Genomic DNA, 17,560 nt, shown 5'->3' on the forward strand with positions numbered 1-17,560 from the left:
GTATGACTTGGATAGCCAGCTACTTTTTCTAATCACCTTTACCTAAAGTCTTCTTCTCTACCCAAACCACTGTACAAATCCCAACAAGACCAAACTGAATTTTACCAGTAATGCTATACTCATCGCCCCTGCTACATGAACCCTGCCTTCTTAAGTCCTGAAGCACTTAGTAGCTCTATCACCTATCCTTACTATATTTTGCCTTAATATCCTTTGTAATCTTCTCTGCAACAACATATAACTTAACGACAAACCAAATTAATAATATTAAATAAAATTAAAAAGCTATACTTTCAACTTAATTAGCTGGCATCTGAAATCACATTAATTTTCAATATGGTTACAAATAATATTAAAGGATCCAAAACTCAGTTTAAGTTTAATTTATGAGACAGTTCGCAGTTAACTTATCTTCTTTGAATTAAAAACAAAGATGAGCTTGAGGTGACCTTCATTCTTTTTTTTTTTAATTTTTTCAGTGTTCCAAAATTCATTGTTTATGTACCACACCCAGTGCTCCATGCAATACCTGCCCTCCTTAATACCTTCATTCTTTGAATTCTCCTTCCTTATCTCAGAAACATAGCAGATAAGCCAACCATTGAAGACTCAATGAGTCCTATATAAACAGAGGACATTTTTCAGAATGTTTAATAGCCAGCTCTAGGTTGGGAAGGGGTAGTAAGAGAGATGAGTTTTTGGCAAGTTCTGAATTTCAGTAGCAAACTGCTTTTGTCTTTTTATGATCGATTATCACCATATTTTCCAAAAGATCTTTTTCTTCCTTGTGGTATGTGCCACCATAAAGACCAGAAATCTCAAGATCAAACCATGGCCTCTCTTTCTAAGAACCTATGAAAAGGATTGTTTTATCAAAAACAGTGACCTGTATGATAGTCATCATCCTTATCATCCATGGGCTAATATACTCACCCACCTGATAATCTTGTGAATTCTTGGCCTGAAGATTTAATCCACTTGGTCTTGTCAAATCTACAAGTAACTCAGCAACATTAGTGATATCTACTTCAGCTAAAGGAGAAGATGCAGGAGCACTGGCCAGTGTTTGCAGAGTTGGAAGAAAGGCTTCTTCAAAACATTCCTGATTAGTCCTATCGAAAAACAATTTGAAAAGTACGTGAGCAAAGAAAAGGCATATGATTCTCAAAAAAAAAAAAAAAAAAAAAAAAAGTATAAAATTCACCCCATCAAGATATAGTATATTTTCATCTAAGAAAGAGACAAATAATTCAGGTAAATAAAATCTAGGTAAGTTCTCATTTTCATTACTAACCACTGAAAAACAAGGAAGAGAGACAAAATTATATTTATAGATATGACTCATGGGGAACCTGAATTTAACTTCAAGTCAGATCCTGATTTATCAATATAACTAAATACCTGCTCGCATAAGCAAACATGGGGAAGAACACGCCTAGGCAATGTCGAAGTCGAACATCCTCTTCAGTCACAGGATTGTACCATAACAAGACAAGACGAGAAAGAATCCTGCTGCTGACCAAGAGCCCTGAGAACATCAGTTTGGCTAGACCTTCTGCAGCTCCTGTCCTGAGTTCAGACACCTAAGAAAAATGAGTTTCATTAAAAGAATTTCTTTAATTTGTATTTCGTTTTTAAGCCTTACAATGTAGCCGGTCCTACAATATTTTTCTATGAACTATCAAAAAATCACGCATACTATGAATTTCTTAAAGATGCATAAAAAGATTTTAGGTTAAGGCTATATGACAAATTACTAGTCTAGCTAAGAAAACCTCAATTTCCTCCAAATTTTTTAGAAGAACCAAAAGGCTTTTTAAATATTGTGAAACCAGAAGTCAAAACAGTAAAGTATTACATGCTGCTCATGAGATAAGATAGAAAACACTCAGTAACATCCCTGTCATCAGAGGAAGGTGACCTATAAATGGAACCTCCAGAGGGAGTAACAATGTGTTATGAATAAAGGGGAAATGGGAATAGAAAGTGTACATGTGGAAAAAGGAATTCCTAGAGAGACCAACCAAAGCAAACCTTAGAGAAGAAAATAGAAAAGATATAGTGATATTCAAATGGAGGAACAGGCATAAAAGACAGGTAACTAAAATTAGTTACTGATACTGAATTATTAAAGTCAAGCCTCTGACACTTCCTAGCTACATGATCCTGTGCATATTAACTCTGTACCTCACTTTAAAAAAAAAAAGATTGACATACTTATTTTAAAGAGGGAACACAAGTGAGGGCAGTAAGGGACACTGGAAGAGAATCTCAAGCAGACTCCCTGCTAAGTGTAGTACCCTCATGTGGGGCTGGATCCCATGACCCTAGATCATGACCTGAGCGAAAAATCAAGAGCCGGACACTCAACTGAGCCCCCGAGGTGCCCCATGTACCCCACTTTTTTCATATTAAAATAGAATAATAAAATTACAGTTACAAAGAAAAAAATACTACGAATAAAACTCTTAGAAGTGCTATCCACATAGGGGTGCCTGGGTGGCTCAGTCAGGTAAGCGTCTGACTCTTGGTTTCAGCTCAAGTTATGATCTCAGGCTCTTGAGATCCAAACCTGGGTCAGGCTCAGAGCTCAGTGGGGAGTCTGTACCTCTCCCTCTGCTCCTCTCCCACTCTTTCACTCTCTCTCAAATAAATTTTTTTAAAAGTGCTATCCACAGAGTAAATCTTCAACAAATACTAGTTATTATTTATTATTACTGATGAACAGTAAATATCCTCAGTGATCACACTAGAGAGCCTCAAAACCAGGCAAAAAAAATGAGCTATAGTGAGGCAGGATGTGGAACCACGTAAGGTTTTGAAATGGTGGAAAAATAAAAACTTAAATGAGATTTTAGGGAAGTTATCTTTGCAGATTATAATCTATGAGTATAAATCAAGTCTAAACTAGAGAGACACAAGTAATAACAATGGATTGAGCAAATACAAAAACTATTACAAAAGTTTTCCCAAAACTCAAAAATAAAGATTTAGAGACCAACAAGATAAGTAAGTGCTAGGGCACTAGCACGTGCTTTCAACACACTAACTCATTTAGGGGTCACAATAACCAGGAGGACAGAAACTTTATTCCACTCAGCACTTGTACTCTCAAGAACATATAGTGACTGGCACATAATTTGCTCTCCAATATTTGTTGACTTAATTGAAGAAGCATCCAGTGAATAGGCCTCATAACCCCCGTTTGGCAGATGAGGAAAAAAGCCAGAGACAGTAAACACCTTATTGAAGATTAACACAAATGCGACCAGAACACAAATGTACAAGTCTACAACTCCAAAGGCTACATGCTCCCCATCTTTTTAAAATGTTTAACTGTGACATACTTTCCTGATAGCAATACAGCAATAGTGCTCTGAAGTTGAATGTCAGAAATTTGAAACGAAACAAACTGCAAGTCTTTAAAACATGTAAAAAAAAAAAAAAAAAGTCTTATTATGGCCCAGAGGGCAGTGAAGTAAGTCAGATTTTGTTTAGTGGTGATGACAAAAAAAAGTCAAAATCATAGAATGTAGTATTGCCAGAAAGAGATTATGGTACCAGTACTATTAAAACAAAAACAAAAACCCCTCATTCCTTTGTCACACACTTTTACTGTTCAGTCATTTCCTACCAGTGCAATGTCAGCAAACCCACAGCACTAGGTAATTCCCATTAGGAAATTAGTATATCAATGAAATATTAACTCAAAATTTAAAACCAACATCTGCCTTTTGACTGGTAAGTTTAATTTATTTACACTTAAATCACTGATAAGAAAGGACTGATTACCACAATTTTGCAATCAAAATGTGGTAAGTCAAGGGGCGCCTGGGTGGCTCAGCGGGTTAAAGCCTCTGCCTTCGGCCCAGGTCATGACCCCAGGGTCCTGGGATGGAGCCCCGCATCGGGCTCTCTGCTCAGTGCAGAGCCTGCTTCTCTCTCTCTCTCTCTGCCTGCCTCTCTGCCTACTTGTGTTCTCTGTCAAATAAATAAATAAAATTTAAAAAAAAAAAAAATGTGGTAAGTCAAAAACTGTTAAGAGAGACAAAAAACAACAAATACTGATATTAAAAAGGTTAATTCATCAAAAGATAATTAAAAGTATAGCTAAAACACAGAGTCTCAGAATACATAAACAAGCATTGGCAAAAATGCTGAAAGAAACAGTTCAACAATAATAACTGAAGAGCTTTCTGAAACGGACAGAACACCCAGGCAGATCAATAGGGAAACAACTAAAAGGACTTGAACAATCTTATAGACCAACCAGACCCACCAAAACATATAGTCCACTCCACTTCACTATAACAGAATACACTTTCTTCTCAAGGGCACATGGAATATCCTCATGGATAGAAACTATTTAGGCCCAAAACAACTCAAAATAAATTTAAAAACAATGAAAACATCAAAATATCTCCTCAAACCATAAGAGAATATACTTAGAAAGCAACACCAGAAGACTATAAAATTCACAAATATGTGTAAACAATATGCTTTTTACATACCGATGAGATAAAGGAGACATAAAAGGGAACTTTAGAAAATGCTTAGAAATGCACTAAAGTGAAAAATACAAAAACCAAAACTTATGAAGTATAACATAAACAGTCTTCACAGGGCAATTTATAGTAGTAAATGCCTACCTTAAAAAAAAAAAAAAAAAAAAACTTGGACTTCCAGGAAGATGGTGAAATAGGAGTATTCTAAGCTCATCTCTTCCCATGGATATATCTAGGTAACACCCACATCAGTATAAATAATCCAGAAAACAACCTAAAGACTGGCAGAACAGACTCCACAGCTACATGCAGAGAAGAGGCCGCATCAAAAAGAGCAGGAAGGGTGGAGACATGGTCAGGAACCAAACTGATCCACAGAACTGTCCAAGGAGGGACACTGCAGCCACTGGACAGAGGAGAGGAGGAGACCCTATCCCAGGCACCCCAGGCACTGGAGACCTTCACTGGGAAAATGAATCCCCATAACATATGGCTTTGAAAACCAGAGAGGCTCAACACTGTGAGTTCTTATAATCAGTGGGGCTTAACACCTGGAACTTGAAAACATCACCCAACTGGGCTCTGGGAGAGACAAATGGAGATAGGAAACTCAGTCCCTTAAAGGGACAGCATATCAAACAACCCCTCTAAGATACAGCATGGAAGCAATAATTTGAAAAAGGCCTGGAATATACAGGAAGATTTATTTACTAATCTCTGAATATGTGCTAGAGGAACAGGGATCTTTAGAAGCCTTCTCCAAGAACAGAGCTGGCAGGTGCCATTTTCTTCCTCTGATCCCCAGCCCAGATACCCAACACTTGAGGGAACCAGCCCAGGATGAACACTTTCCACCTACCTTGCTAATAGCACGCCCCACTCCTGAATTCTCCAGACCTACCCCTTCCCACAGCAGGAATTCTCCAAAGCAGCTAAAGCAGTGGGGTGAAGGCAGACATCTAATCTGACGGCCAGCTCTGCCTAACAATGAAAGCTTCCCAGGGCATGACCTAGACAGCCCTTTCAGTTCACTGTGACCATATCTCTAAAACCCAGATTGACCCAATCAAGCCCGAAGTGGCCCGGACTGGCCCATTAAAAATATAGGGACTAAAGCTTGCCAATAAGCAACGGGAAAAACCATTACAGATGAATGGATTGACGGCAAACATGGCTCAGCCACAACAGGAAGCTTCGTAGCACACACAGGAGATAGCACTGAAGCACCAGGTTTTGGTGAACAGGGGACACTGCACTCAGGACACAACAGGAACTCTTCTTCATACAGCCACTCTTTCAAAGCGGAAGACAAAGCTGACTTTCCTAACATAGAAATAGACACAGAGTTAAAGAAAATAAGACAGAGGGGTATATCCTAAATAAAAGAACAATAAAAAAAGCTGAAGAAAGAGAGCTAAATGAAAAAGAGATAAGTAATATGCCTGACAGATCATTTAAAGTAATGGTCACTAGAGAAGGGCCATCCATACCCCAGTGTTCATAGCAGCAATGACCAGTCGCCAAACTGTGGAAAGAGCCAAGATGCCCTTCAACAGATGAATGGATAAAGAAGATATGATCCATATATACAATGGAGTATTATGCCTTCATCAGAAAGAATGAATACCCAACTTTTGTATCAACATGGATGGGACTGGAGGAGATGATGCTGAGTGAAATAAGTCAAGCAGAGAGAGACAACTATCATATGGTTTTACTTATTTGTGGTGCATAAGGAATAACATGGAGGACACTGGGCGAAGGAAAGGAGAAGTGAGTTGGGGGAAATTAGATGGGGAAAAGAACCATGAGAGACTGTGGACTCTGAGAAACAGGGTTTTGGAGGGGAGTGGGGTGGGGGTTTGGGAGAGCCTGGTGGTGGGTATTAAGGAGGGCACGTATTACATGAAGCACTGGGTGTGGTGCATAAACAATGAATCTTAGAACACTGAAAAAATAAAATTTAAAAATAAACAATTTAAAAAAATAAAGTAATAGTGCCTAAGATACTGGACTTGAGAAAAGAATGGAGGATCTCAGTGAGACCGACAACCAAGGGATAGAAAAAATAAAGAACAAATCAGAAATGAAGAATTCAGTAACTGAAATTAATAACACACTAGAGGGAATAAACAGTAGATTGGAGAAAGTAGAACAGAGCAGTAATCTGGAAGACAGAGTAATAGCAATCAAGCTGAACAAAAGAAAAAAATAATATAAAATGAGAATAGATTAAGGGAACTCAGCAATACCATCAAACACAGTAACACAGGGATCCCAGAAAGAGAAGAGATAGTAGAGAGGAAATAAAATTCATTTGAAGAAATAAGGGGTGAAAACTGAAACTGGGGAAGGAAACAGAAGTCCAGACCAAGGAGGCACAGAAAGCCCCCTACAAAATCATCCCAAGAAGGTCCACACCAAAACACATAGTAATTAAATTGACAAAAAGTAGTGGGGCGCCTGGGTGGCTGAGTTGGTTGAGTGGCCAACTCTTGGTTTTCAGCTCAAGTCATGATCTCAGGGTCACGGAATCAAGCCCTGCATTGGGCTCCACACACAGCATGGAGTCTGCTTGAGATTCTCTGCCTCTCCCTCTGCCCCTCCCCTCACTCACATACTCTCTAAAATAAATTAAGTCTTTTAAAAATTGGCAAAAAGTGGTGATAAAGAGAGAATTTGAAAAGCAGAAAGAGAAAACCGTTACATACAAGGGAAACCCCATAAGAATATCAGCTGACTGTTCAGCAGAAATTTTGCAGCTAAGAAAGAAGTGACATGATATATTCAAACTGTTAAAAGAAAAAACCTGCAACCAAGAATACTCATTCAGCAAGACTATCATTCAGGGGGCACCAGAGTGGCTCAGTTAAGCATCTGCCTTCAGCTTGGGTCATGATCCCAGGGTCCTGAGATCAAGCCCTGTATTGGACTCCGTTCTCAGCGGGAAGCCTGCTTCTCCCTCTCCTGCTCCCCCTGCTTGTGTTCCCTCTCTGTCAAATAAATAAATAAAATCTTAAAAAACAAAACACAACTATCATTCAGGATCAGAGAGATAAAGAGATTTTCAGACAAACAGAACTTAAAGGAATTCATCACCATAAATCCGACTTATGAGAAATACTACAGGGGATTAGTGGAAAAGAAACACCATAACCAGGAGTAAGAAAACTAGGAAGCACAAAAAGAGTAAAATTAAGAATACCTATGAAAATCAGTCAAGGAATTCACAAAAGGAAAAGAAATGAAGTATAATATCTTTTATCTAAAATGTGGGGGAAGAGAAGTAGAAATTTAGTACTTTTAAAATGGTTCAAACTTAAGCAACCATCAACTTAATATAAACTGCTATTTCCATGTTTTATGTAAACCTGATGGTAACCCAAATAAAAAATCGGTAATAGGTATGCAAAAAGTAGAGAGGAATCCATGTATTTCACTAAATAAAGCCAACAAACTGTGAATGAAGAGACCAAGAAAGAAATGGAAAAGTAAAAACACAAAACAAGTAACAGAAAAGCAGTAAGTACCTACCTATCAATAATTACTTTGAATATAAATGGGACTAAATGCTCCAATCAAAAGATACATAGTGACAGAATGGATTTTTTTTTTTAAGTGCTGCTTAAAAGACTCTTTTCAGACCTAAAGACACATGCAAATTGAAACTGTGGTATAGAAAAACATTTATCTGCATATGGAAGTGAAAAGAAACCTGGGGCAGAAACAATTATATCGGAAAAAACAGACTTTAAAACAAAGTCTGTAACTACAAAGGAGCATATAATCAAAAGAGAACAATGCAACAAGAAGATATAACAACTGTAAATATTTATTCCCCCAAATGACAATACCCAAATACATTAAGCAGGTAACAACAACAACAACAAAAAAGTAAGTGATCGATAGCAATATAATTATAGTAGGGGACTTCAAAATCCCACTTACAGAAATGGATATATCATCCAAACAGAAAATAAAGAAGGAAACAATGACTTTCAATGACACATTAAACAAGACGGATCTAATAGATATATTCAAAACATTCCACCCCAAAAGGGCAGAATATACATTGTTTTCAAGTGCACACGGAACATTCTCAAGAATAGATCCCATGTTAGCCAACAAAATAAATCTCAACAAAAGGACTGAAATCACACCATGCATCTTTTCCAACCACAACGCAATGGAACTATATACCACAAGAAAAGACCTGGAAAGAACACAAACAAATGGAGGTTAAATAATATGCTACTAAACAATTAAGGAAGCAACCAAGAAATTAAACAAAAAGTAAAACCGAGACACATGAAAATGAATAAAATCTTCGGGATGCAGCAAAAGCTCTACTAAGAGGGAAGTTTATCACAACACAGGCCTACCTCAAGAAGGCAGAAAAATCTCAAATAAACAACCTAAACTTACACATAAAGGACCTAGAAAAGGAAGAATAAACAAAACCCTAAACCAAAAGAAGGAAGGAAGAAAATAACAAAAGTTAGAGGAAAAATAAATGAAATAAAAACTAATAGAACACATAAATGAAGCCAGGTGCTTGTTCTTGAAATGATCAATAAAACTGACAAACTTTAGCAAGATTCATCAAAAAGGAAGGGCAGGGGGAGAAAAAGAAAAAGAAAAATCAGAAATAAAAGAAGAAAAATAACAACCAAAATCACAGAAATATGGAAGACTAAAGCAAATATTATGAAACACTATATGCCAACAAATTAGAAAACCAAGAAGAAATGGATAAATTCCTAGAAATATGTAACCTCCCAAAATTGAATCAGGAATAAATAGAAAATTTGAATGGTTCAATTACCAAGCAATGAAATGAGTCAATAATTTTAAAAAAATTCTCAACAAACAAAAGTTCAGGGCCACTTGCCACTAGGCTTCACAGGTGAATTTTATCAAACATTTAAAGAAAAGTTATTACCTATTTTTCTCAAACTAATCCAAAAAAAAAAAAAAAAAGGGGGCGCCTGGGTGGCTCAGTGGGTTAAGCCGCTGCCTTCGGCTCAGGTCATGATCTCAGGGTCCTGGGATCGAGTCCCGCATCGGGCTCTCTGCTCAGCAGGAAGCCTGCTTCCTCCTCTCTCTCTCTCTGCCTGCCTCTCTGCCTACTTGTGATCTCTCTCTCTGTCAAATAAATAAATAAAATCTTTAAAAAAAAAAAAAAGGAAAGGAAAGCTTCCAAATTCATTCTATGAGGTTAGCATCACTCTGATACCAAACCACATAAAGACACTACACACCAATATATCTAATGAACATAGAGGCAAAACTCCTCAACAAAATATTAGCAAATGGAAACAGTACATTTTTTTTTTAATTTTCAAAAATTAAAAAAAAAAAATCATTCACCATGATCAAGTGGGATTTATTTCTGGGTTGCAAGGATGGTTCAATATCTGCAAATCAATGTGATATATCACATCAGTAAGACAAAGGAGAAAAACCATATGATCATTTCAGTAGATGTAGAAAAAGTGTACAAGTACAACAACCATTTATAATAAAAATCCTCAACAAAGTAGGTTTAGAGGGAACACACCTCAACATACTAAAGGCCGTATATGAAAAACCCACAGCTAACATTGTAGTCAATGGTAAAAAAAAAAAAAAAAACCACTGGGAGCTCTTCCCTTAAGAACAGAAACAAGACAAAAATATCCACTCTCATTACTCTTACTCAACTTTTTTTCTGGAAGTTCTAGCCACAGCAGACGACAAAAAGAAATAAAAGGTATCTAAATCAGTAAGGGAGAAGTAAAATTCACTATTTACAGATGACATGATACCCTATACAGAAAACCCTAAAGACCACCAAAACACTACTAGCACTGATAAATGAATTCAGGAAGTTCACATACAAAATCAATATACAGATATCGTTTGCCTTCCTATACACAAAAAATGAAGTAACAAAAAGAGAAATTGAGAGAACAATCCCATTTACATTTGTACCAAAAAGAATAAAATACCTAGAAATGAACTCAACCAAGGTGAAAAACCCATACTCTGGAAACTATCAAACACTGATAAAAGCAATTGAAGGTGACACAAACAAATGGAAAGATAGTCCATGTTCACTGATTGGGAGAACAAATATTGTTAAAATGTCCATACTATCCAAAGCAATCTACGCATTTAATACAATCCCTATAAATATACCAAGAACATTTTTCACAAAACTACAATAACCCTTAAAATTTGTACGGAACCACGAAAGACCCAAATAGCCAAAGTACTCTTGAAAAAGAAAAAAAGTGGATGTTTCACAATTCTAGATTTCAAGATACACTACAAAGCTGTAGTAATTAAAACAGTAAGGTACTGGCACAATAAACAGACATAAAAATCAAAAGAATAGAATAGAGAGCCCAGAAATAAACACACAATTATATGGTCGATATATATAATTAATCTACAAGAAAGGAGGCAAAAATATACAAACGGGAAAAACAATAACATAAATGATGTTGGGAAAACTGAACAGCTACATGCAAAACAATGAAACTGGACCATTTTCTTACACCATACACAAAAATAAACTCAAAATGCTTTAAAAACCTAAATGTGAGACCTGAAACCATAAATATCCTAGAAGAGAACAGAGGCAATAATTTCTTTGACATCAACAGTAGCAACACTTTCCTAGATAAGTCTCCTGAGGCAAGGGAAACAAAAATAAACAAACTACTGGTATTAATAAAAACAAAAAGCTACTGCAAGCAAAGGAAATAGTCAACAAAACTAAAAAACAACCTACTGAATGGAAGAAGATATGAGCAAATGACACATCTGATAAAGGATTGGTAGCCAAAATATATAACTCATACACTCAACACCAAAAAATAATCCAATTAAAAAATGGATAGAAGATATGAACAGACATTTCTCTAAAGAAGACATACAGATGGCCAATAGACACATGAAAAGATGCTCAGTATCACTTATCTTCAGGGAAATGCAAATCAATATCCTAATGATATCATCTCATACCTATAAGAACGGCTAAAATCAAAAACACAAGAGACAACAAGTTTGGCAAGAATGTGGAGGAAAGGAACCCTCATGTGTTGTTGGTGGCAATGCAAACTGGTGCAGTCACTTTGGAAAACAGTGTGGAGATGCCTCAAAAACATAAAAACAGAATTATCATATGATCCAGTAATTCCACTACTGGATATTTACCCAAAGAATATAAAATCATCAATTCCGAAAAAATATATACAGGTTTACTGTAGTACTATTAACAATAGTTAAAATATGAAAACAATCTAAGTGTCCATCAATAGATGAATGAATAAAGATGATGTGTGTGTGTGTATATATATATATATATATATATATATGTATCTTTATATGATATATATAATGGAATATTACTCAGCGAATAAAAGAGAGAGAATGTGAAATCTTGCCATTTGCAACAACATGAATGGATCTACAGGATATAATGCTAAATAAAATCAGTCGGTCAGTGTGGTGCCTCGGTGGCTCAGTGGGTTAAGTATTCAACTCTTTTCTTTTTTTTTTTTAAGATTTTATTTATTTATTTGACAATGAGAGACACAGCTAGGAAGCACAAGCAGGGGTAGTGGGAGAAAGAGAAGCAGGCTTCCTGCAGAACAGGAAGCCCAATGAGGGCCTCAATCCCAGGACCCTGGGATCATGACCTGAGCTGAAGGCAGACACTTATCAACTGAGCCACCCAGCCACGCCAAGTGATCGACTCCTGATCTTGGTTCAGGTCTTAATCTCACGGTCGTGAGTTCAAGCGCCACATTAAAAAAAGAAAGAAAGAAAAAAGAAATAGGTGAATCAGAGAAAGACAATCCCCATATGTTTCATTCATATGTGAAATTTAAGAAACAAAACAAAGAAAAAATATACAAACCAAAAAACAGACCTTAAATATAGAGAACTCGTGGTTACCAAAGGAAAGAGGGGAGAGGTGGGGATGGGTGAAATAGATGAAAGGGATTAAAAATACACTTATCATAATAAGCACTGAGTAATTCACAGAACTGTTGAATCACCAAATTGTACACCTGAAACTAATATAACAGTGTACACTAAATACATTGGAATTTTTTTTAAAGCTCTCAATAACATAACTTTATGCTTTAAGGAACTAAAAAAAGAACAAACTAAACCTAAAGAAGGAAGGAGAAAGACAATACTAAAGATTAGAGAAGAGAACCAAAACAGAGAGAGAAAACAAGAAAAATCAATGAAACCAAAAACTGGTTCTTTGAAAATATGAACACAATTGACAAACCTTAATTTAGAATGACAAAGATAAAAGAAAAGATGCAAATAACTGAAATCAGAACTGAAAGCAAGAATGTTACATTTGACCTTACAGTAATAAAAAGAACTGTAAGAAAATACTAAAATCCAACCAACAAAAAATTAAGTAACTTAGATAAAATGGAAAATTTCCTAGAAAGACAAATTACAAAACTAACTCAGTAAAAAAAAAAAAAAAAATAGAATGTCCAAATAGGCCTATAATAATACTCCAATTGAGTAAGTAATCAGAAACACCTCCGAGAGAAAAGTCCAACCCCAAATTGTCTTTACTGGTAAATCCCCATCAAGCAATAAAAGAATTCACAGAAATCTTCTCAAAGCCTTCCAATAAACAGAAGAGGAACGCACAATTCCTAACACAGTATATGAAGTTAGAATTAACCTGATACCAAAGGCAGCTAAAAACAGTGTGCAAGACAACTACAGCCCAATTTCCCTTATGAATACAGACATAAAAATCTTCAACAAAATGGCACCAAACCAAATCCAACCACATATTTGAAAGATTACACACCATATAAACCATAATCAAGTAGAACTTATACCAAGAATGTGAGGGTGGTTCAACAGAAGAAAACAAAGCAAAGTAATGTAGATCAATAGAACAAAGCAATAAAAACCCATATGAGCATCTCAAGTGATGCAGAAGAAGCATCTGACATATTAAACATACTTTTGTGACAAAAGCAAAACAAAGCCCAAAACCAAGAAAAAAAAAAAAAAACCCAGAGAAGAATAGAAGGAAATTTTCTCAAAATGATAGTCATTTATGAAGAACCTACATCATACTCAATAGTTAAAACACTGAAAAGTTTCCCCCTTAAGATTAGAGACAAAACAATGTTGCTTGTTTTAACCACTGCTGCTCAACAGTGTACTGGAAGTTCCAGTTAGAGCAATTAGGCAGGAGAAAGAAAATAAAATAGAGAGGTGGAGAGTCCAAGATGATGGAGGAGTAGGCGACCTAAATTTTGTCTGATCCCAGGAATTCAGCTAGATATTTAGCAAGCCGTTCTGAACACCTACAAACTCAATAGGAGATTGAAGAAAAGACTAGCAGCAATTCTATGCACAGAAAAGCAACCACTTTCTGGAAGGAAGGACGTTTGGAGAAATCAATCTGAAGCAATATATAGGAAGATAGACCACAGGGTAAGGGGGCCTCCATCAGCTGGCTACTGGCACAAAATCAGAACTTTTAGAAGTCTGCTCTGGAAAGAGATGTCACTCTGGTGGCTAAGCAGAGGGAGAAAATGTTGCTGGGACAGTGCTGTCTCAGGACTCTTGCGGTCACAAAAAGACAGGATGCCTGAGTGCAGCAAAGCTCCCAGGCATCAAAGCAGGGAAGCCAGCTGCAAAAAGTGAGCCCAGGAGTGGGCTCTCTTCTTGGGGTTGCCATAAACTGTGATCCATGCCACAGATCCACTGCAGGGGCCCAACAAATGGCAGATCTGGGCAGACTCACCTTCCTCCCATAGAAGAAGCAGTATGGAAGTGCACCGCAAGGATCTGCTAGGTTTGGAAACTCCAAACGGGGCCATATGCCAGAGACAGAAATGCCTGGTCGCAGGCTGGGTGAGCACGGAGTGCAGTGGGAGACCAAGGAGACAGGAATGATTAACTGTCTCTGAAGGCTCACTGATGAGCAGGGCCCCAAGCTCTAGGCTCCTCTGGGGCCAGAGATTGGGAGGCCGCCATTTTCATTCTTGTCCCTGAAAGCTTTCAGGGAATAAAAGCTATCAAGAGCAAGCAAGAGCAGATTACTCAGCCTGGCCCCTGGCAAGGCCAGTGCAATTTCATCTAGGGCAAAGATATTTGAGAATCACTGGGAGGTCCCTCCCCGAGAAGATCAGCAAGAACATCCAGCCAAGACCAAGTTTACCAATCAATGAGAATTGCAAAACTCCAGCGCTAGGGGAATACAACACACAGAATTCATGGTCTTTTTTCCCCATGATTCTTTAGTCTTTCAAAGTTAAATTTTTAAATTTTTCTTTGTTTTTTTACTTATTTCCTTTCTTTTGACTTATTATTTCCTTTTTCAAGCAAATTTTTATCTTGTCAATTCTTTTAAAAATCTTTAATTTTCATTTTTATAGTCATATTCTATCCTTTCATTGTATTTAACCTTATTTTTTGTACATATATAAGTTTTTCTTTCATTAAAATTTTGGGATGCAGTTTCTTCTAAAAGACCAAAACAAACCCAAAATCCAGTGTACCACTCTGTTCTACTCACTTGCCTGATCACATTCTCTCTCTCTCTTTTAAAAATCTTTCCTTTTTCAACCAACTTCCTATCAATTCCTTTTTTAAAATCTTTTAAAATTCTCATCCTTACAATAATATTCTATCCTTTCATTGTATTTAACCTTATTTTTCATAAATCTATGTTTTTCTTTTTTTCAAATTTTGGGATTCAGTTTCTTCTAACAGACCAAAATACACCTGAAATCCAGTGTATGGCTCTGTTCTATTCACCACCTGACCATATTCTTTTTTTTCCTTTCTCCCCCCCCCCTCCCCAGTTTTGGGTCTCCTCTGATTTATTTAATCTACATTTCTCTGGGGTTGTTATTATCCTTTTACCATTTTTTCTCTCATTCATCTATTCTTCTTTCAAAAAAATGACAAAACAGAAAAACTCACCTCAAAAAAATAAAACAGGAGGCAGTACCAACTGCCAGGTCATTAGTAAGAAGTTGGAACTAGAATTCAGAATAACAATTATAAAGATACTAGCTGGGCTTGAAAAGAGCACAGAAGACACTAGAGAATCCCTTTCTGGATAAATAAAATCTAACCAAGTCAAAATAAAAAAGACTATTAATGAGATGTAATAAAAAATGGAGGCTCTAATGTCTAGGATATATTAGGCAGGAGAGAATTAGTGATAAAGAAGACCAAATGATGGAGCATAAAGAAGCTGAGTAAAAGAGATAAACACTACTGGATCACAAAGGGAGAATTTGAGAGATAAGGCACACCATGAAGCAAAACAATATTAGAATAATTGGAATCCCAGAAGAAGAAAGAGAGGAGTAGAAGGTATACTGGAGCAAATTACAGCAGAGAACTTCCCTAATTTGGGGAAGGAAACAGGCCTCACAATCCAGGAAGCTCAGAGAACCCTCCTCAAAAATGAATAAAAATAGGTCAACACCCCAACATCTAATAATAAAACTTACAAATCTCAGAGACAAGGAGAAAATCCTGACAGCAGCTTGGGATGAGAGGACTGTAACCTACAACAGTCGAAACATTACATTGGCAGCAGACCAATCCACAGAGACCTAGCAGGCCAGAAAGGACTGGCAGGATATATTCAGGAACCAAATGAGAAAAATATGCAGCCAAGAATAATTTATCCAGCTAAGTTCTCATTGAAAATAGAAGGAAAGATAAAAAGCTTCCAGGACAAACAGAAACTAAAAGAATTTGTTATCATCAAACCAACCCTACAAAAAAATACTGAAAGGGGTCCTCTAAGCAAAGAGAGAGAGCCCAGATATAAATAGACCAGAATGGAACAGAGACAATATACAGTAATAGTCACCTTACAGGCAATTTAATGCCACTAAATTCATATCTTTCAATAGTTACCCTGAATGGAAATGGGCTAAATGCTCCAATCAAAAGACAGAGTGTATCATATTGGATAAAAAAGCAAGACCCATTGATATGCTGTCTCAAAGAGACTCATTTTAGACCCAAAGACACCTCCAGATTTAAAGTGTGGAGATATAAAACCATTTACCATGCTAATGGACATCAAAAGAAAGCTGGGGTGGCAATCATTATATCAGACAAATTAGATTTTAAACCAAGCACTATAATGAGATGAGGAAAGACACTACATCACACTTACAGGGTCTATCCAATAAGATCTAATGGCTGTAAATATTTATGCCCCTATCAAAGGAGCAGCCAGTTATATAAGCCAATTAGTAACAAAATCAAAGAAACACCTCAACAATACAATAATAGTAGAGAACTTTAACACCCCCCTTACGGAAATGGACAGATCATCTAAGCAAAAGACCAAAAAGGAAATTAGGGCTTTAAATGACACATCGGACTAGATGGACTTCACAGATATATTCAGAACATTCCACCCCAAAGCTACAGAATACACATTCTTCTCAAGTGCACATGGAACATACTCCAGAATATATCACATTCTGGATCACAAATCAGGTCTCAAATGGTACCGAAAGACTGGGATCATTCCCTGCATATTTTCAGAGCTTTAAAACTTGAACTCCATCACAACAGGAAAGTTGGAAAGAACTCAAATACATGGAGACTAAAGAGAATCCTACTAAAGAATGAATGGTTCAATGAGTAAATTAAAAATTTTTAAAAATTCATAGAAACAAATGAAAATGAAAACACAACCAGTCAAATTTGGGGGGATGCTGCAAAGGCAGTCTAAGAAAAAAGAAAGGTCTCAAATATGCAAGATAACCCTATACCTAAAGGAGCTGGAGAAAGAACAGCAAATAAAGCCTAAACCCATCAGAAGAAGACAAATAATAAAGATAAGAACAGAAATCAATAAAATAGAAACCAAAAGAACAGTAGAACAGATCAACAAAACTAGGAGAAAAAACCCAAATAAAATCAGGAATGAAAGAGGTGAGATTACAACCAATACCAAAGAAATAAAAACAATTATAAGAACATATTATGAGCAACTACAAGCAAAAAAAAAAAAAAATAATAAT

At 36.5% G+C, this 17,560-nt stretch overlaps 1 protein-coding gene across 1 annotated transcript in view; it reads right to left on the reverse strand.

Moving 5' to 3' along the window:
- Positions 1 to 17,560, reverse strand: part of NCAPG (non-SMC condensin I complex subunit G) — a 53,256-nt gene that overhangs the window by 4,684 nt on the left and 31,012 nt on the right. Inside the window, exons 15-16 of the mRNA XM_059164901.1 lie at positions 1,402 to 1,583; positions 938 to 1,112 (exon numbers count right to left, since the gene is read on the reverse strand). Coding sequence (XP_059020884.1) covers positions 938 to 1,112; positions 1,402 to 1,583 — 357 coding nt within the window. The remainder of the gene's footprint in view (positions 1 to 937; positions 1,113 to 1,401; positions 1,584 to 17,560) is intronic.

The sequence above is a fragment of the Mustela lutreola genome, chromosome 1, assembly GCF_030435805.1.
Source record: "Mustela lutreola isolate mMusLut2 chromosome 1, mMusLut2.pri, whole genome shotgun sequence".
NCBI lineage: Eukaryota > Metazoa > Chordata > Mammalia > Carnivora > Mustelidae > Mustela > Mustela lutreola.